The 22,880-nt window shown below is 36.2% G+C and overlaps 1 protein-coding gene across 1 annotated transcript in view; it reads right to left on the minus strand.

The window, feature by feature from the left end:
- Nucleotides 1-22,880, minus strand: part of ELP3 (elongator acetyltransferase complex subunit 3) — an 81,295-nt gene that overhangs the window by 50,747 nt on the left and 7,668 nt on the right. The window contains exons 4-7 of the mRNA XM_004463147.3: nucleotides 20,094-20,164; nucleotides 19,193-19,256; nucleotides 16,858-16,926; nucleotides 14,712-14,866 (exon numbers count right to left, since the gene is read on the minus strand). Of these exons, the coding sequence (XP_004463204.1) occupies nucleotides 14,712-14,866; nucleotides 16,858-16,926; nucleotides 19,193-19,256; nucleotides 20,094-20,164 (359 nt within the window). The remainder of the gene's footprint in view (nucleotides 1-14,711; nucleotides 14,867-16,857; nucleotides 16,927-19,192; nucleotides 19,257-20,093; nucleotides 20,165-22,880) is intronic.

The raw sequence follows: 22,880 nt of genomic DNA on the forward strand, positions 1-22,880 counted from the left end.
AAAGATGAAAAGACCAAAAGAAATAGATATAGAAGATCACACAGCGAATGGACACAGACAGCAAAAACAGCAGGGTGGGGGCAGGGGCGGAGAAGAAAAAAAAAGTACGGTAGAGGCATATAACAGCAGATTTGAATTGATGGAAGACAGAATTAGTAATACAGAGGTCAGAACATCTGTACTGGGAAAGATAGGAGAAAGGAAAGAGAAAAGAATGGAAAAAACAGAACAGGGACTCAGGGAATTTAATGACAACGTGAAAATGCACAAACATACGTGTTATCAATATCCCAGAAGAGACAAAGAAAGGAAAAGGGGCAGAAAGAATATGAGGAAATGACTGAAAACTTCCCAACTCTTATGAAAGACATAAATATCAATATCCAAGAAGGACAATACACCCCCAACAAAATAAATCTGAGATAAAGTACCCCAAGACACCTACTATTCAGAATGACAAATATCAGAGATAAAGAGAGGATTCTGAAAGTAACAAGAGAAAAGCAAAGCATCACATACAAGGGAACTTCAGTAAGATTAAGTGCCAACCTCTCATCAGAAACAATGGAGGCGAGAAGAGGTGGTATGATGTATTAAAGAACAGAAAGAGAAAAACTGCCAGCCAGGAATTATGTATCTGGTAAAACTGTCCTTCAAAAATGAGGATGAGTTTAAAGCCTTCACAGACAAACAAAAACTGAGAGAGTATGTTAACAAAATATCAGGTTGACAAGATACTAAAGGGAGTACTGCAGCCTGAAAGGAAAAAACAAGGGCAAGAGACTTGGAGAAAAGTGTAGAAAGGAAGACTAGGAAGGGTAAATTAATGGGTAAAAAGAGACAATAGTAAGATGTAATAGAAAGCCAATGTTAAGTTACAGTAATAACATTAATGTTAATGGACTGAATTCCCCAATCAAAAGACACAGACTGATAGAACGGATAAAAAATATGAGCCATCTATATGCTGTCTAAAAGAGACTCACTTCAAACATAAGGACACAACCAGGTTGAGAGTGAAAAGTCAGAAAAAGATATTCCACACAAATAGTAACAAAGAAAGTTCTGGAGTAGCAATATTAATAACAGAAAAAATAGGCTTGAAATGCAAAACTGTTATGAGATAACAAAGGTCATTATATATTAATAAAAGAGGCAATTTAACAAGAAGAAATAACTATAATATTTATGCATCTAACCCAAGATAAATGAGGCACACACTGGCAAAACTAAAGGGACAAATAGACATCTCTACAATAAAAATGGGACACCTCTCTCAGCATTGGAGAGAACATCTGGTCAGAGGATAAATAAAGAAACAAAGAGCTTGAACAATATGATAAATTAACTAGACCTACTAGACATTTATAGAGCATTATACCCCAAAACAGCAAGATATACAATCTTTTCAAGTGCTCACAGATCCCTCTCCATGGATAGACTACATGAGGTATCACAAGACAGGTTTCAGTAAATTTAAAAAGACTGCTATTATACAATACAAAACACTTTTTCTGGTCATAATGGCATGAAACTGGAAATCAATAATGGATGGAAAAAGGGAAAATTCACAAATATATGGAGGTTAAACAACACACTCTTAATTAATTGTTTAAAGAAGAAATTGCAAGAGAATTCAGTAAATATCTTGAGACAAATGAAAATGAGAACACAACATATCAAAACCTATGGGACATGGTTGCTGGTAACAGTCTGATGATATTATCTCATAATCTGTAACAAATGTTCCACCACGGTGTAGTGTGTTGGTGAAGGGGTGTTGTATAGGAATTCTACACATGTGCATGATTGTTTTGTAAGTTCACAACTTCTGTAATAAAAATATATTAAAAATAATAATAATAGCATAGGTTGGGGGGAAACATACCAAATATAAGATATGGACTATAGTTAATAGTAAGATTTTAATGATATTATTTCATAATTTGTAAGAAATGTATCACAACAATGCAAGGTGTTGGTGGTATATTGACATATGGAACCCCTGTATGATGTTATGCATGTTTGTTCTGTAAGTTCACAACTTTTACTATACACTTAGTTCATATACGAACGATATACTTCAATAAAATTTAAAAAATACAATGAAAAGAGAAAACAAAAACAACAACCAAAAAAAAAAAAAAAACCCTATGGGACACTGCAAAGACTTAGAGGGAAATTTATAGCTCCTTAATGCTTAATTTAAAAAAAGGAGCTAAAATCGAAGACCTAGCTGCACACCTGGAGGAACTAGAAAAAGAACAGGAAACTAATCCCAAATCAAGCCAAAGGAAAGAAATAATAAAAATCAGAGCAGAAATATATGAAATTGGGATAAAAAACACAATAGAGAGAATCAACAAAACCAAAAGTTGGATCTTTGAGATCAGCAAAATTGACAAACCCTTAGCTAGATTTGACAAAGAAAAAAAGAAAATATAAATAAACAAAACTAGAAACGAGAAAGGGAGATATTACCACTGACCCTGCAGAAATAGGAGAAATCATAAGAGGATACTAGGAACACCTGTAGACCAAAAAACTAGACAACATAGATGAAATGGACAAATTCCTAGAAACACAAGAACCACCTATACTAACCCTAGAAGAAAAGAAAGACCTCAACAAACAAACGACAAGTTAAGAGATTGAAACAGTCATCAAAAACCTCCCAAAGATGAAGTCCAGACCAGAGTGCTTTACAGTAAATTCTACCAATCATTCAAAGACAATCTAATATCAATTTTGCTCAAGCTTTTCCAAAAAAATTGAACAGGAAGGAACATTACCAAACTCATTCTACGAAGTCCACATCACCCTAATACCAAAACCAGATAAAGAGCTATGAAAAAAGAAAATTACAGACTAATACACCTAATGAATATAGATGTAAAAATCCTCAACAAAATAATTGCAAACCTAATCCTAAAGCACATTAAAATAATTATATACCATGATCAAGTGGTTTTTATCCCAGGTATGCAAAGATTTTTCAACACAAGAAAATCAGTGTAATAAATCATATTAGTAAGTTGAAGAAGAAAAATCACACGATTCTCTCAATTGATGCAGAAAACGCATTTGACAAAATACAGCATCCTTTCTTGCTAAAAATACTCCAAAAGATAGGAAGAGAAGGAAGCTTTCTCAACATGGTAAACTGCATATATCAAAAGCTCACAACTAACATTGTACTCAATGGTGAAAGACTGAAATCTTTCCCGCTGAGATCAGGAACAAGACAAGGATGCCCACTGTCTTCATTGTTATTCAATATTGTGCCAGAGGTTCTAGCTAGAGCAATTAGCCTAAATTAAGAAATAAAATGTATCCAAATAGGAAAAGAAGAAGTAAAACTTTTGCTTTTAGCTGATGATAAGATCCTACATCTAGAAAATCCTGAATAATCCACAACAAAGCTACTAGAACTAATAGACTATTTCAGTAAAGTGGTGGACTACATGGTTAATATGTAAAAATCACTGTCATTTCTATACACCACTGATGAGCAATCTGATAAGGAAATAAGAAAAAAAATTCCATTTATAATAGCAACTATAAGAATCAAATATTTAGGAATAAACTTAACCAAAGACATAAAGAACTTGTATTCAGAAACTTACAAAACATTGCTAAAAGAAACCAAAGAAAACTTACATAAATGGGAGGGCATTCCATATTCATGGACTAGAAGACTAAATATCATTAAAATGTCAATTCCACCCAAACTGATTTACAGATTCAATGCAATCCCAGTAAAAATGCCAACAGCCTTTTTTACTGCCGAAATGGAAAAACCAATTATCAAATTTATTTGGAAGGCTAAGGGACCTGAATAGCCAAAAAATGTCTTAAAAAAGAATGAGATTGGAGGACCCTCACTTCCTGACTTTAAAAAAAATGTAGGAAAATATCTTCAAGATCTTGTGGTAGGTGGTAATTTCTTAAATCTCACATCCACAGCACTTACAACAAAAGAAAAAATAGATAAATGGGACCTCCTCAAAGTTAAACACTTTAGTTCTTCAAAAGACTTTGTCAAGAAAGTAAAAAGGCAACTGACTCAATGGGAGAAAATATTTGGAAACCACATACCTGGGAAGGGTTTGATATCCATGCTATATAAAGAGATAATACAACTCAATGACAAAAAGGCAAACAACCCAATTAAAAAAATGCACAAAAGTCTTGAATAGTCATTTCTCCAAAAGGAAATACAAATGGCCAAAAAGTGCTTGAAAAAATGCTTAATTCACTAGCTATTAGGGAAACACAGAACAAAAATGCAATACATTCATGCCTTATGGAATGGCCATTATTAAAAAACAAAACAAAACTACAAGGGCTGGAGAGGATGTAGAGAAACAGTAACACTCCTTCACTGTTGGTGGGAATGTAGAATGTTACAGTCTCTATGGAAGGTAGTTTGGTAGTACCCCAAGAAGCTCAATATAGAAATGCCATATGATCCAGCAATCCTATTAAGAGAAATATACTCAGAAGAACTTAAAGTAAGGACACAAACTGACATTTGCACGCTGATGTTCATAGCTACATTATTCACAATTGCTAAAACATGGAACCAGCCTAAATGTCCATCAACGAATGAATGGACAAACAAAATGTGGTATCTATGTAAACAATGGAATCTATTCAGCTGCAAGAAGAAATGAAATCAGGATGCGTATAGCAACATGAATGAACCTAGAGGATATTATGTTGAGTCAAATAAGCCAGACACAAAAGGATGACTATTGTATGGTCTCACTAATGCGAACTAAATACAATGAGTAAATTCATGGAGGTAAACTCTAGAGTACAGGTTACTAGGAGATAGAATGTGGGTTAAGTATGGGAGCTGTTAGGGCATCTGTCTACCATATGGGAGATCCGTGGTTCAAACCCCGGGCCTCCTTGACCCGTGTGGAGCTGGCCCATGCGCAGTGCTGATGTGTGCAAGGAGTGCCCTGCCACGCTGGGGTGTCCCCACATAGGGGAGACCCATGCACAAGGAGTGTGCCCCGTAAGGAGAGCCGCCCAGCGCGAAAGAAAGTGCAGTCTGCCCAAGAATGGCGCCGCACACACGGAGAGCTGACACAGCAAGATGACACAACAGAAAGAAACACAGATTCCCGTACCGATGACAACAACAGAAGCAGACAAAGAAGAACACGCAGTAAATAGATACAGAGAACAGACAATTGGGGCGGGGGAAGGGGAGAGAAATAAATCAATCTATAAAAAAAAATAAACTTAAAAAAAAAAAAAAAAGAACGGGAGCTGATGCTTAATGTACATAGCATTATTAGGTTAATCATATAATACAGGGAAGCCAGTGGTGGATGGTAATTGTGGTTAACGGGACAAATATGGAACGCTCTCTCATGAATGACAACAAATACATAATACTAATCTAGGGTTTTTGTTTTTTTTTAAGATTTTTTTATTTATTTCTCCCCCCCACCCACCCAGTTGTCTGCTCTCTGTGTCCACTCGCTGCATGTTCCTCTGTGTCCGCTTCTTTTTAATATAGAATGTTAATAATTGGAGGGTTGGGGGAAAATACACCACATGTAAGATACGGGCTATAGTTAGCAGTAATATATATATTTTTTAGGAATTATTTAATTTATTTATAGCCCACCCTTGTTGTTTGCTCGTCTTCTCTTTAGGAGGCACCAGTAACCGAACCTGGGACCTCCCATATGGGAGAGAGGCATTCAACTGCTTGAGCCACCTCAGCTCCCTGGTTTGTTGTGTCTCTGTCTTTCCTCTGTCTCTCTCTGTTGTGTCAGCTTGCCATGCCTGCCAGTTGTGCCAACTCACCTTCTCCAGGAGGCCCCAGGAACTGAACCCTGGACCTCCCATGAGGTAGGTGGGAGGCTCAATGGCTTGAGCCACATCCTATAGCTAGGAGTAATATTTTGAAAATGTTCCTTCATAGTTTGTAACAAAAGTTTCACAACAATGCAAGATGGTGGTGGTGGGGAGATGTATGGGAATCTTGTATGACGATATGCATGCTTGTTTTGTATATTCACTTTTACTATATACTTATTATGTATGTTCATGTTTGAATGATACACTTCAATAAAATTTTACTTTTAAAAAACTGCTCAAAGATATCAAAAATATAATGAATAGTCAAGTCACAGACTGGATTTTCATATTTGTAAAATATGTATCTGATAAAGGACTGGTATCCAGGATATATAACAATCTGACAGAAAAAGATTTTGATAGATACTTCACAGATTAAATATATGCAATCATAATAAGCACATAATAAAGTGCTCAGCATCATCAGTCACCAGGAAAATGCAAATTAAAACATTAAGAAGAAAGATATCATTATACACCCGTCAAAATGGCTGAAATTAAAAAGACTGACAATGCCATATGATGGTGAGGATGTGGAACATCCAAACTCATATATTACTGGCCAAAGTACAAATGGGTAACTACTTTGAAAAAATATCTGGCAGTTTTTTATAAAACTAAACATATGAACCCATAATTCCACTTCTAGTTACTTACTCAAGAGAACTACAAATATCCACAAAAAGACCTGTACCAGAATGTTCGCTGAAGCTTTATTCATAATAGCCCCAAATTACAAATAGCGCAGGTGTTCATCAACAGAAGAATAAAAAACTGTGATCTATGCATACAATGGAACACTACTTGGAAATAAAAAGGTAACAACTACTGAAATATGAAACTCAAAAGCATCAAGCTCAGCCCTACTCAAAAAGTATATGCAATATGATTTCATTTATATGAAGTTCTAGAATAGGTAAAACTCATCTTTGCTTAGAAAAAAAGTCAGAACAACAGGTGAGGAGTTAAGGGAAAGATGCATGAGAGAACTTTATGGGGTAAAGTAATGTTCTGTATCTTAAAAAGGTTTTATTGCATAGGTCTATGTATTTGTCAGAACTAATTAAACGGGATATTTAAGATTTGTGCATTTCACTGAATGTGAATTTACTTCAGAAGAAAAAACTGCAATGAATACTAGTTAATATTATGCATGATGAGGTATTTGGGGAAAAGTATGATGAAGCCTGCAACTTACTATGAAATGCTTCAAAAAATAAGAGGGACTGATGGATGGACAGAGGAATATATAAGTGCACAGATATGTAATAAAAGAAGTATAATAATATAATAAAATAAAGCTAAAAACTGTAACATGGGACTGTATAAGATAATAAAAAATTGTGAATATGGGTGATATTGCATACATAAGACTATTTTTACAAAACATAAATACAAATATACTAGAAAGAAGGAAAAAGAATAGTAGCTCTGTACAGCAGGGGAAACACAGACTGAGAATTGATGAGTTTTGTTTATTAATATTAATATTGAAATAATGAAAGTTTTCTAAGAATGACTGAAGCGATAAATGCACAAATATGTGATTACACCAAATACCATTGATTATACACTTGGGATGGACTTATGCTTTATTAATATGTATCAATAAAATTGATATTTGCTAAAAAAATAAAATAAAATGCTAATTCTAAATCTAGGTGATGGGTATGCAGGTGCTCACTGGAAAATTCTTTCAAGTTTTGTTTTTTGAGTTTCTCTGTTTAAATAAAATGTTGGGGTAAAAAACCTCATACCTTCTCTTTTAAGATGACTAAAATTGCATACAGTAGATTGGACTGCAAATGATAAGGATCCTGGTCACCATCTATGAAAATGTGGTTGACCAGGAGAAAAAATAAAAGTGGCCAATACATTAAGTAAGGGTGTGAGGAGTGGGCAATATTATAACCAAAGCTCCCAAAACGTAAAGGATTTTGAGACCTGCCCGAAATAAGGCAGCAAGGCAAGAGACAGGCCTCCTTCCCCTGCACTTGCCTTTTCCACGGCTCTGCAGGTCTATGAGACCGTCTCTAGGCCTGTACCCATCATCATCCGTCGTTCAGCTGTTGTAAGACACACAAGGACAAAGCTGGAGGATTTAAAGTCATTGGCAGGGGGTGACGGAGAAGTGAGAGAGAAAGGAACGGAAATGAATTAAAAATTCCACAGAGAGAAAGTATGACTCACCCACCGCTTGATGGGTAACTACCCTTTTAAATTGCATCTTGTGAAAACAGCCAAGAAGCATTAAAGATTGAATGTAAAACCTCTTCTGGGCAACACTGATTAAAAAGGAATAAAACTCTTTTAAAAGGTTGTTCTGAGTTATTTGGCAACATTTGCATTCTGGTGAATGGGTGACTCAGCTCTCACTGCTGGTCCTTTTAATCTCCAGATCTATGACTTTTATAGAATGAGAGTCACCAGTAATTGTTGCTCTCTGGAGACTACTGAAGAGTCTAGCCGATAGTAAGGAATGATTATCACTTTGCTTGATTTAAGAGCCACCAGGGAAACTATGTGCTTTGTCCTTGAACTCTCTGTACACCTACTCATCTTTCCAATTTTTCTATCTGCAAGGATATAACATACTGCTACTAATTTGCCATAAGTAATAACCAGGTTCACCCTATTTGGGCTTTTCCTTTCTATAACTCATCTTTTAAGTAAGAAGCAGTTTAATCAGGTTAGACATATGAGAACAAAGCAGGGCCAGCTAGGTTAATAGTAAAACTTGACCCTAATTTTTGAACAAAGACTTTTAACCTTAAACACTGCTGACCCATATGTTACAATATATATAATTTTTAATTTAATTCAAAATTAATCTCAAAAAACAAACAAGCAAACATACCTGCTGACCTGATGAAAGTCAGTGTTATATCTGCGTGGGTGGCAAATGATAACAGCTAATATCAACTATCAAATGCTAAAATAAACATGAAGTTCATCACTTTCTATCTAAGGGAGGTGAGCTACACTGGATAACAACCAGTTTTCACAAATATCTATGTGCAGGATTACATATAGAAGAGCAAGGTAACTATCTCACTCAAAATTTTTGGAGGGAACACGATTTCTCTGGGATGATCTTCATTTCACAAACATGTTACTGTATTTTCAAATAAAACAAAGTTTCCCCCCAAATGGCAACTCTATTACAGGGATTTTGTAGTAAAAATTTACCTCAATAAAGCAAACAAGATGCCACAAATCAGCTTTTTTCAGATTATCTCATAAAAGTAGAGAAACCAGGAGAAAAGAGCAAAATATGTAGTGTGTGGGAGGACTGTTCAGTGTAATCTTTATGGGTGGCTTTATGGCTCCCAGATTGTTCTTTCATTACTTCCCAAGAGCCATTTAGAGAGCTGTTGCAATGAATATGCAGGACACATACAGAGCTGGCTTGAAAACGAAGCCTCTGCTGTCCTCTTGAGGTAACTTTAGGAACAGAGATGAAATGACACTGCCTTTTCCTAGCCAAGAGGCTTTCTGTGACAAAGGACTTTTTCTAACAAATACATCAGGATCTGAATCTAGCAGTTGTAATACCAAAAACGGACAACTTATATTCAAGCGCTAGGCACTAGAACATTTCTGCACAAGGAAAGCTAAAACTTCATACTAAGAATAAAGCAAATTTTTTAAAGTTCCATTGATGACAATGTCAACAGCTGCATCCTAAGGATTCATTACACAAATCTCAGTTGGTTTGCCTCATACAACCTTGGGGACCAAAAGTGCAGACTATGAAAAGCTTTGTGGAGTGGGGGTGGGGGACAAAGTGGGACAAACCCAAGATATTTGACTTTAACACATAAAGACTTCAATGCAAGAATAGCTGCACTGAGAAAAGAGTATATAAGTATATAAACTATAAGCTTGGGCAGAAAAATGTAATGGTGTGAACAGATGACCCTTGCTGGTAAATATGCAGAGTTGAATGAGCTTTTGTCACTAAGCCTCTAGGTCAGGGGTTCTTAACCTTTCTTGTTCCACGGACCCCTCTGCTACTCAGGTGAAAACTACAGACCCTTTACTAAGTCCACACTATACTATGTATTACTTAATAGATCATGCCTGCCTCTTTACACAGGCCTCCTGAGCTACCCTTGATATTTACGTATACTTATGAAAAAGTCTTTTTTCTTTTTCTTTTTTATAAACCTGAAGGAAAGCAAAGGAAGTTAAGGGGATAGAGGAAGTAAGGAGGACACAGAAAGATGTGATGTCCTTAGCCCCAAATCCAAAAAGCAGCCCTTCCAAGGCTATTAGTTATCAATATTTGATTCACAGAGCAATCATTCATTCAAACTCACACATTTCCTTAATGGCTACTATGAGCCAAGACCTGCCTCAAGTACCAGATAACAAAAAATGCCCCTAGGCTCATTCGAACTTCAGTCCTATGTATCACCCTGCAAAAAACTTTCTGAAAGACAGCATTATTTGAGCAACTTCACAATTAGTTATAGGACTTTCCTTTCCCTTTCCTGATCTGAGAAGCGAGAAAAAGCTTGAAGATGGTTAAGAGTGGGGCACAAGAAAAAAAGAGACCAAACTTTTTCCAAATGCTTTCAAATTCTGATAATGTACATACACATACACAAAAATAGAAAGACCCACAGATATATAATTTCACCCTTAACACAGTTTCCAGAATTATAGCAAAGTTTACATCACTACTCGACCACTAAACTACCTGGGCCTTTGAATTAATTAAAGTTGGTTTTCTTCAAATCACATTTTGTCTAAGGTACTAGCGCTATAGTTTGATTTTGGGCAAGTTGTTTTATCTCTTTGTGCCTTAGTTTTCTCATCTGTAAGACAGGGATAACGTGAATACTTAACTCAAAAGTTTACTCTAGGATTAAAGAGTGGGAATCCTATATTTTATGCATGATTTTTCTGTAAACTCACACCTTCTCTAATAAAACAACAAAAAACAGGACACATACAATGAAAGACCTTTTTGATTAAACTGAAAAACTAAACATTAAAAGGGTGGTGTGTTTGTATGTGACGTACAGTGACTAAAAAGAAACATGTCCTCTTACTGAGGATAATCCAAAGCAACTATGTATTGACTAATAATGTGTGTAAATAATTCATTTTACCAAATTAATTAGGAATGAACAGTTTAATTGGACAAGTTAATTAAGAAAGATATAATCCCAAATTGAAGTTATGTTTGTATCTTAAATAAGTGTGGTATTTTTCTTTACGCTGGTGTCAGGGAAAAAAGAAATGATTCAGGACGACAATTTAAAATCTTCTCTCTGAACAACGGAGTCCTGCTTGTGGATCAGCTTTTCACGTGGCTGAATTGGGGTAATGACAGAACAAATAAAAGATAGAAACCAGAGAGATTAAAGTGGTCTACATAACATAGAATTAAGAGAGGGGAGAGGAGATCAGAGTTGAGGGAAATTTTGGAGAGCTTGGAGTGGATAAAGAGAAATATTTTGGAATGGGTACCATGAGTGAGATGGTGAAAGCACAAAAGATGGGAAAAGAGAATTTTAAATATGTTTGTTTTTCATTTCTTCCCACTTAGTGCTCTGTAAGAGACTTCAATGAAAATTTAAATTTCTTGTCCATTATTTTGGAAGCAACACTGAATTTCTTTGAATTTTAAACTATGCAAAGATGGAGTCATCATGCAGTTGAGATTATACGTGTTACATACTGAATGTTGAACAGTAGGCATTTTTTCAACACTAGCTATCATGTACACGCCGAGATGCTTTCATGTACACACATGTCATTTAGCCGGATCAGCTATCTAATAAATGCTTCCTGATATTCAAGGCGGAACTGACAAGTGAGAGAGTTGGTTGGAGAAAGGCCATCCTCCCTACTGGAAGAATGAAAATAAAAATACCATCTCTACAGAGAAGTGAAGCAAACAAAAGACAGCACTTTATATAATATAAATGGTATAAATGGTATATAGTATAAATAGGATCATATTCAGGACAACGGGCTGAACCTAGGAAACTGCAGAGACAGAAAACCACGTTTATTAAACACCTGCCACAATGCTCCTACCGTCACATGGACAGCGAATGTGGAGGCCTCCTGGGCCAGCCCTTCCTCCTCGGTTCTGTCTGTACTTACAGGATGGCCATTCTAACACCTCTTCTATGTATTACACATATACATACACAAAAACTATGGGATGACACTCTGAGAATCGCTCTAAAACATGGTTTTCATTCAGTGCTAACACTGTCCATTACATGCTCTCATCCATGGCTGTAAATACCATATATAAGCTGACAATCCCTGATTTTATATTGTCTGTCCAGACTGTTCTTGTCTACCTAATAACCTGCCTAACAACAACACTAGAAAGTACCATAGGCATTTCAAACTTCCACCTAAAATAAAACTCTCGATTTTCTTCCACAAACCTTCCCTTCCCTGTCATTTCCATCTCGGTCCATGGCACTACCCTCCAACCATTTCCTGCAACTAAAATCTGGGTGTTATTCTTGATTCCGTCCTCCCCTTAACCCCCAACAGCCAATTCAAAGCCCTGTCAGTCACACCAACAAAACAGCTCTAATGGGCTCTCTCTTCACCGTCACCACCCGAGTCCGAGCTAGGATTAACAGTCTCCTATCTGGTTTCCCACTTTCACTCTTGCACTCCTTCTAAGCCATCAGCCAGAATAACCTTATTACGTATAAGCCAGAATATGTCACTCCCCTGCTTAAGACCATTTATCTACTTCCTACTGGTCTCAAGTAAAATGTAAAGTCCTTAACAGCACGTATAATCTGGCACTCGCCTAACTCTCCAAAGCATCTCATGCTGACCTCTCCCCTGCTCACTGGGTTTTAGCCACACCAGCCCTCTTCTCTCTGGTCCCAGAATACCCCAATCTCTTTCCAATTTCAGTACTTGTCTTTGCTATTTTTTAAAACATGAATATGCATTACTTTCATTCAAAAAATAAATGAAACTGGGGAAGAAAGAGAATCCATCATCCTCCTTCACAGCGATGGCCACCTGTTGGCTCTGCCTGCCATTGTGCCTTGGGGAGCTGGAAGGCCTGCCCGTGGGCCCTGCCTGAGCTTGGCCAGGTGTCTCTGCGCTCCCTTGGTGATGACTGGTCAGTCATCCTGGTGTGGGCAAGTCAACCCTACGACCCGGGCTGAATCTGCTATTCTTTCTGCTGTTGGTCTGACTCCTCCTTAACCTTTAAGTCTCAGCTTAAATGTCACTTCATCTAAAGAATAACCTTATTCTAGTACATCAGCCTGTCTACTTCCACCACACCATTTACTGTTTATTTGTAGAATGCAAACACATGAGAGCAAGGACAATATCTGTTCTTGTCCATCATGTTGTTCCCAGTGGGTAAGAAACTACCCAGGTGTTCCTCAAACTTCTGAAAATAAAAATGATTTGGGAGCAGATGTGCCTCAAGAGATTGAGCTCCCACCTTCCACATGCGAGGTCCTGGGTATGGTTCCCTCCCAAAACGAAACAAAACAAAACAGAACAGAACAGAACAGAACAAAACAAAATGCAAAACAAACAACTCATGGAAGCCAATGTGGCCCAGTGGTTGAGCACCGGCTCCCCACACACGAGGTCCCAGGTTCATCCCAGGGCCCCTTGTAACTCAAAAAAACAAAAAACAAACAAACAAAAAACAGTCTTAACACTTTCCTTCTTAAATCATTGAACTAAATATGAAATATTAGTATTCTTCTTGCTAAAAATTGAGAAATAAGGTATCAAAAGAATGTATAATTCTCTTCTGTTTTGTCAACTAGAATTCAAAATGAGTAAAGACCATTCATTGGAATTACTTAGTAGTTATTAAATAGCCACTTGTTTTGTTGATTTTGTAGCAGCTAACTGTTTCAGATAGAATATTCCCACTCCTCCTCTTGCCTGGGCTGAAAACGCAACTAGCTCAAGAAAACCTGTTCCACAGTTTATATCAGCCTAAGGCCTAAAAATTTTTATAGACTTTTTGAATCACTATTTATTTGAAAACACTACTATGTCAATGGACCAATTTACTTTTCAAAAAGGAATCACTCCAATAAAAATAATCCTTTCTCACAAAACTACAAAAAATAAGAATGTGAATGCAGAGCAAAAGGAATTATCATATGTTGCTATAAGAATAATTAACTGTCAACCACTTTAGAGAGTAAAGATATATCAAGTAAAATCAAGGATGTTATATGTTTTGATGCGAGTGTGGATCCCAGGGAAACTCTCACACACATGTCCTACGACATATATAAGAATGTTCATTTTCTCACTGTTAAGAGTAGGAAAAAGTTGTAAACACCTTGACAGGAGATCTGATAAGCAAACTGTGGCATTTTCATACACTCAAACAGTATATAATAGAACATATGAGTTTTAAAAAAGGAATTAACAATGCATGTAACAATGTGGCTAAATCTCAAAAAACACAGTATTAAGCAGAAAAATTAAGCTGCAAAGTAATACCTATAAAATATCATGTATATGAAGTTTCAAAACATGTGAAAGTGCTAAATAACATTTATATAAATTGATCTATATTTTGTGTGTATGTATACACAAAACACACTCTCTCTCATACCTGGGAGTGTGACACACCAAACTCAGGAAAATGGTTAGTTCTAGGGAGGAAAGAGGAAAATGGAACTAAGGAGTGGTACAAATTATTTTTTATATGCTTGAAATAGTTCATAATTTTTAAAAAGGAGAAAAAAATGAATGGCACATACTGAAAATATTTCATTATGCTTTGTCAGTACAAAACTTATCCATAAATACTTATTTATGACAAAACAAGGATTTCTTACTTGACTGCCTCGTAAATATTATTGGAAGTATGTCCTGATAAGGCATCATGTAAATTTCGAATGAAATAATCTCTGTATTCTTCTGGAAGGGCCATAAACGTTCCACCCATCACGATAAACTCTACTTTATCCACACTGTGACCAAGTTGTTTTAACTGAAAGACATAAATTCATCAGCATTAGATATAGTCACCTTCTCTAAGAGGGTGATGCACATTTTTAATTTGATTTTGCGGTGTTTTCACCAGTATAATTTTAAAATGAAAGCAATTATACACATTAGCTAATTTCTGTGGAATGTATAAAGTGGACTTCAGAGTCTTTCAGAACAAAAAACATCAAATCTCCAATAACAAGGGACAGAGAGTCAACTACAGAGTCAAGCGGAATTTTAAAAGACACAGAACATAAACTAGAAAGCAGTAAAGACAAGTATCTGTTAATTATAAGCAACTATTTATTAACCATGTATTTTATATGCCAGAATTAGTGGTACACCTGGGGGACAACAAAGACAACTACGTGCAATGTAAGCCTTGATGCAAATGGAAGAAAAACAACTGGAAAGAAGTCTTTCTAGGTTATAAAGAAAACTGAAGAAGGCAGCCGTAAATTGACTGTGAATATTCAAAGCACAGGTGGCATCTCAAGCCTTTCTGATAGAAAATAGAAAAGGAAAGCCTGAAAATTACTGATAAAATATGAAATAATCATATCTACAATATGAGGGAATGGAATGGTTCAAGTAGTTCATTTTGCCAACTACCATGAGCCAAGATTCTAATTTTTTAAAAAACAGGTATTTAAATGTCCTGCCATATTCTTAAGCTTGAGAAAAACAGGGTCAAGTGGAGTACTAAATTATAAGTAAATTATCCTTTACTATGTAAAGGATGTCTACGCTTAATTTGAACAAAAGAGCATCTGGAAATGGCCGGGAAAAAAAAGTTATATACATATAAAGAATATCTCTATACCCACAATTGTCTACATCAAAATCACACTGCAGACTTTTCCAAAGTATCTTGCCAGGATTCTAAACAAGACTTCATCAGAATCTCCAGAAGTGGGGCTCTGGCAAATGTTTTAAAAGTTAGTCAAGTGTTTCTAACGACCTCTGCTTAATCATCACTGCCCTATATCAGTTCCTAAACCTTTTAAAACCCAACCTCCTTTTTTGGTAAACTTTAACATTTCACACTCTATTGAAACAATTTTTCATTTAACATGAATTATCTATCAGGACTGAAAAAGAAAGTGAAGCAATATTAAGATGAGGATGTATGTCTCTGTACTGCATCAGTCTGTGTGGAGGTGGGGTCCTCTCCTGAATCTGGCAGGCACCGTTTCACATATGCTTGGGTTAAGTGAAAATGACAACTGGATGGTACCCACTCATAATAACGGTTAAATAAACGCACAGTGACTATGGCATGTATCATTTTCTATCTTAAATTTTGTATTTGCCTTATTATATATTTCTGTAATGACCACAGACAATACTTATTACTCTTAAACAAAAAACTTGTAAAAAAAATTTTTAATTAAAAAAAATTGTAAGCAAAGAAAATCTGTACTAATGTTCTGATTTCTTGAATAGAGCAAGGTCATTTACATAGTACTTTTTAAAAAATCAGCTATATTCAGGTATAATTTACATTCAATAAACCCCACTAACATTAAGTGTACAATTTGATGAATTCTGATAAATGCATAGAGTTGTATGGCCACTACCAACACAATCATAATATAGAGCATTTCCATAACCCCAAAATGTTCTGCACTCAATTTTCTATTCCCGTCCTAGCAAACCAAGGACAATACTTCTCCACCTGACTATGGAAGTTAAAATTCAATCCACTCACCAACTGTCTAAAAACTTTCACACACCATAAATTCCATTCCATAAATGACTTTCTACAAATTGAGGGAAATTTACAGAATACAGAACTTTTTAAGAAAATACTAGTGTCTCTAAAGAAAGTTGTATTATAAGCCTTGCTAGGTATTGCAAAATTGCAATTTAAAAACTTACAAAGTGGAAAAACTACTCTGTTAGTTCTTATTTCAAATTCACCTCAAAATCAAGCAATACCTTCTTACAAAGTATAAGAGTTTGTTTTAAAAACCCTTTTTAAAAATTTACCTGTTCTATTCGGTGTCTTGTCTGTAGATAAGGATCATATCTGGCACGGATAGCTCGCATGGAAGTTGGCTAAGAAAAAGAGAAAAACATTGTTATGCCTACATGTGAATTACAAATAAAAAGTAGTTACAAAATAGTCATGTTTAAAATAAAATTCTCTATGGTTTTGAATACTAAAAACTTGGCTTGTGCTCCCTTCTTTATCATTCATGTCAAGGTTAAGAATAATGTGTTGAATATTATGTGGCTAGTCTACACTCCCAATTTCATAAGATTCTCAATAACAGGGCATTTTTTAAAGATTTTTAAAGATTTGTGTAAATACTTATTGAATTCGCAAGTACAGAGATGTATAAACATATTCAAGAAGTATGTAGCGAAATATTCTTTAAAGAATAATTTAACAAATAAATCTTTAAAGAAGTATAAATACTGTATAGTTTTTAATGGCTTAACAAAAAGCCTTCAGGCTGTTATACAGTGAAATGCTCTACAGCTATGAAATTATGTACAAATATAAAATGATCTCTAAGATACAGTGTTAAATGAAAAAGGCAAGGTATAGCACAGTGTTTTGACATACTACCACATGTAAAAAAACAAGATAAAGTGTGTATTATATATTATTTGGATATCTATAAAAAAATCTTTGAATATACTAGAAATAGACAACGCTGACTGCCTACGGGGAGCAGGAAAAGGTACTGGGATATGAGTGCTTAAAATTTAATGGCTTCTTGTGCCACCTATAATAAAATCCAAACTCTCTACCCTGGCTTACAAATCCCCACCCAATCTGTCCCTCCAACCTCATGCCTCCACGTACCTCAAGCTCTAGGATACCCCACGGCCATCCCTGCCTGGGGCCTTCGTTCTAGCTATTCTCTGCTAGGAATGCTCTTTTCTGATATTCTCATGACTGGCTCTTTCTTATGATTCAGGTCTCAGCTTAAACACCACCTCCTAAGAGAACCCCTTCCTAACCAGCATATGCTATCTGTTTATTATCACCTTACCCTAATTCTCTGTTTAGCATTTATTAATACCTGATACTTTTCTTTTTTTTTTTTAAAGATTTATTTTTTATCCCCCCTGCCAGATTGTCTATTTTCAATGTCCATTCACTGTATGTTCTTCTGTGTCCGCTTGAATTCTTGTCAGCAGCACGGGGAATCTGTGTCTCTTTTTGTTGCATCATCTTGATGTGTTAGCTCTCCGTGTGTGTGGCGCCGCTCCTGGGCAGGCTGTGCTTTTTCACACTGGGTGGTTCTCCTTACGGGGTGCACTCCTTGCACTTGGGGCTCTCCTCTGTGGGGGACACTGCTGTGTGGCACGGCACTCCTTGCGCGCATCAGCACTGCACATGGGCCAGCTCACCACATGGGTCAGGAGGCCCTGGGTTTGAACCCTGGACCTCCCATGTGGTAGGCGGACGCTCTCTCCATTGAGCCAAATCCGCTTCCCTCTTGCTTGTTTCTTTATTGTCCATCTCCCATTATTAGAATTCCACACCACCGAGGATCTTGTCAGTTTTGTTCATTGCTTCAGAGGCAGTACAGTGTAGTGGTGAGGAGCATTGCAAAAAGAAAGAGTTCATGGGAAGTGCACATGGCTCAAGTGATTGGGCTTCTACCTATAATATGGGGGGGTGGGGTGGGGGGGGAGGGAAGAGTCCTGAGTTCAGGTTCTGATGCCTCCTGGAAAAGATGAGCAAGACAGTGAGCTGATGCAACAAGGAGACACAAAGAGGAAAGACAATGAGAGACACAACAAAGCAGGGAGCTGAGGTGGCTCAAGCAAATAAGTGCCTCTCCCCCACAGAGGATGTCTCAGATTTCGTTCTCAGTGCCTCCTAAAGAGAAGAGCAGACACAGAGAGCACACAGAAAATGGACACAGAGAGCAGGCAGTGAGTGCAAACAATGAGGGATTAGGGGATAAATAAGTAAAATAAATCTTTAAAAAAAAAGACTGAGTTTAAAACCTGTTATACACTAGTGGTGCACCTTGGAAGAGTTGTTTAAGCCTTCTATGTCTCAGTTTCCTCGTCTGTAAAACTGAAATAACAACTGTTTCTACCTCCAAAGAGTTGCTGTAAGGTTTAAAGTTGTAAAGCATTTAGGACAGTGTTTGGCATATATTAATAATGAGTGCTATATTTCTCCAGGACTAGAACAATATATGACACTAGGAGACATTCAGTGAATACTTCGTGAATCGACAAGTTGTATAATCAGAAAAAACTGAAAATACAAATTTTAAGAAAGTGAGTACATGTAAAACCAGAGTATAGGTAAAGTATGATGTAGTGTTTCATTAGAACAACTTCAAATTACCTCGTATCCAGTATAAGACTGAGTTGAATACTCAAAATCTGAATCAGGTCCACCAGGACAGTATCTGTACAATGCAAAAAAGAATTAAGAAGTGCCTACACGAAACTTAGTTCAAAAAGAAACAACAACAACAACAACAACAAAAACTTAAAGAATCTACAGTCTCCATAAAATCCAGAAATCAAAAGTTTCACTTTCAAATCCTAACATTTATCGTATCTGCAAGTGATGTATTTTCCACTAACAAGTAAACAAGATAAACATAAAAAGGATTGTTATTACAACAGATAAATATATAAAGGAATATTACATTCATTTTCAAACCACTGCAGTCACTATTGTTTTAGAGGCTTAAGCTTTTAGAGAGCAATGACAGGTATTATATTTTCCTAAATTTGAACTGATACAGTGCTGTCTTAGTAACCACACTCAAGAAAACCTTTCTCCCTTTTAACCTTCCTATCTAGAATTATGTATATTATTCTGCTAATTTTTCCAGATATCTAAATTTAAGAAGTCTAAAGGTTATTTATAAGTATAACTTTTCACTTTGGTACTTTTCTGTTCCAAATTCATTTAAAATGTCTGTCATCTGGAATTTAGGTAGCTCATATTTCCATGTTTCATTTACCAAGTCAACAGAATGTCTTCTGTTTTGAGTTCCATAACCTATTTTTAAATTATATATAACAACAAATTAAAAATATTTGTTTCATTTTTAAAGCACTGAAATAAATTATCAATGGCCGCTTGTTTCAAAGAACCGATTATGGTTCTATGATATCAAGGTTTTAACTATTCCCAGCATGCAGTGACCAAGCGCGCTAGGAGACTCAGGAGTTCAACTAAAATACCTATGTACATACACAGACACGCACCTTATCAAAAGCATCATACTTACACACATATATTTCCTGTAAAACTTATGTGTGGACATCTGTGGGGTTTGCACATGACAGCCACAACAGCAATCTATAAAAGAAAGATTAATTAAAAAGCTACTATGTAATAATTAATACAAAATTCTGGAAAGTGGGTATTGCTCAGAGGAGAGACAGAAATGCAAAGAATGGCACAGAGGGACTTTACAAGTACTAATAATCCTGTATTTCTTCAACTGGACAGTGGTACAAGGATGATCTCTTTTCAATATTACTGGTCTTTAAAATGTACATATGCACTGTATACACCAGTCTGTTATATTTCATAATAAATTATGACGTTTTTAGAGGTGGGGCTCTCGAGTATCTCTGAGCAAGTTCTCTACTAAGCAACCTCTAGGTGCTACTCCACTGATCTTTAAAAATAAGAATTTTTAAAGCCAAAATTATTCTTAGACTCTCTCTCTGATAAATTGTTTCATAAAACTGACTACAGAAAAAAATTACTTTATACAATTCTACAAAATTATAAACAAACTCACCTTTGTAAATCAAACAGCTCATGGAAACACTAGATGTCAATATTTAACACAGAGACTATTAACATTAAATTAGAGGTCTGTGAGTAAAACATTCTCAGAGCCCACGTGAGGGGAGGAGCATATCCAATTGAGAAGAGGGGATTCAACTGAGGTGATGGCAGAGATGGAAACTGGTTATACACAAGGGGGGCTGGTCAATAAGGTTACACAGGAGGGCTAATGTGTTTCTCACTGTCAGAGAAGGAAGTTATAAATACAGAAAGGGAGTGAACTATAATGAATTCTATGAGTTGGATGGAATCGGAGGTATTGCTGTGGAATTCTTACTTTCAGATATGTATAGATTGATATACAGATAAATATAGATGAACATGTGATATATATATGTGTATTCATGTATGTATCATCTACCTACCTAGCTACCTACCTATCTTTCTATCTGTAGCTAAAGAGAGAGGGAGGGAGGGAGAGAGAAACAAACATACATTTCGTAGCTCAGGCAACTGAGAGGGTCTGGGTGCAGCAATACTGAAAGAGCAATGAATTTACCTAGCACCCAGATCTTGGCCTCTATATACCACTAACAGGAACCAATGCTCCTTAGAGAAAATGCCAATTTCAGGGCTGGAGCAAAGAAAATACAAGATGTGCCTGGAATATTGCGTTGTACCAGAAAATTAAGAACTGTTCAAAGAATGATGGGGACATTTCAAAAAAGGCACAGGAATCAACCTGAAAGGGCTTTTAACGGTCAAATCTGGGACAATTTGTACTTCTGACAAAATAAGAACAGATTATAGGCCACCAAATGAAATAGGAAACTTGAGTCCATATAGATATAAATAAATGAATAAATTGGAAATTTGATAAGGAATAGGATATTTACATAGTTTCAAAGGACTTTACCACTCAAAAAATATTAACTACAAAGTAGAAAAGAATAACTTCACAGAGAAGACTGGCAGATATCACCTTGGTTAAAACAAGTATCAGCAATGAAACCCTGTGCCACCAATTAGGATACAATGAGTAGAACAGTATGAATTCTGTGATATTCCTGCCAAAGATGTATAACCTGAATCTAATTATGAGAAAGCTTCTGACTAACCCAAACTGAGGGGCATTCTACAAAATAACTGGCCAAAATCTTCAAAAGTGTCAATGTAATAAAGCCAAGGTAAGTCTGGGAAGTGTCCAGACCAATGGAAACCAAAGAGACATGGCAAAATGCAATGTGATTCTAAACAGGATCCAGCAGGACATTTCTGAAGCAACTGGTAGAAGTTGAATGAGGTCTGAGGATTAGATGTTAGTTATGTATCAGTGTTACATTTCTGATTTTGTTGGTTGTATTGTGGTTAGGAGAGAAAATGTCCTTGTCTGTAAGAAATAAACATAAAAGTATTCAAAGGCATCAGCTTGGCAAGCTGCTCTCAAATGGCTGAGGAAAAAGAAAAGTTCTTTGTACTGCACTCTCAATTCTTTAATTTTGTGATTATTTTTTCAAAATAAAAACACTATTAAATTTTTTTAAACCCAATAATTTAAACTACAAAATAATTTTACAAGAAATCTCATTTAAAAATTTAGATTTTCAAACAAATGCTTTTATTTCTGCTTAAAGTGAGCTACACACACACATAGCACTGGTGAGGTCACGTGGTCCCACAACCTTCTCCTGGGGCTGACTACAGGTCCAGTTGTCTGCTGTGTTGTGCTGGGTGAGTCGTGAGACTACACAAACAGTAACTTACTGCCTTAGCTCTCTGAGAGTTTACTCTCTCAGAGGGGAGAAAGACATATAAACATAGACTATTTCAAAACAATAAGGTAAGAAGCATATAAAAAATACCCAGAATACCTCAAGAAAGCAATTAGCCCTGACCAGGGCAGCAAGAAGGCCTGCCTAGAAAAGCTGGCCACTGTGCTAAGTAACTGCCCCGAGTGAAGGAGAGGTGGGGCCTGCTCCCATGCTTCCCTGTCATTCCCTACAGTGGCTCCTAAAAAGCTCCCAAGGAATCTCGTAGTTTTAAAGATTACAGTTTAGAAATTACTGATAGAGAAGGAAAAGCAATGACTTGGAATCAGAGAAACCCAGGTTAGAATCTTCTCTCTGGCTCTTACTATGCCCTTTCTTATTTTGTAAAATGCAGACAATACTACTTACCTCTCAAGGCTGCTCTGAGAACTGTATAATAAAACAGACCCAAAGCGCCTAGTACAGTGACTGGTATATAATAGGTGGCCAACAACAGAAGCGATTAT

Source organism: Dasypus novemcinctus, chromosome 25 (assembly GCF_030445035.2).
Source record: "Dasypus novemcinctus isolate mDasNov1 chromosome 25, mDasNov1.1.hap2, whole genome shotgun sequence".
Classification (NCBI taxonomy): domain Eukaryota; kingdom Metazoa; phylum Chordata; class Mammalia; order Cingulata; family Dasypodidae; genus Dasypus; species Dasypus novemcinctus.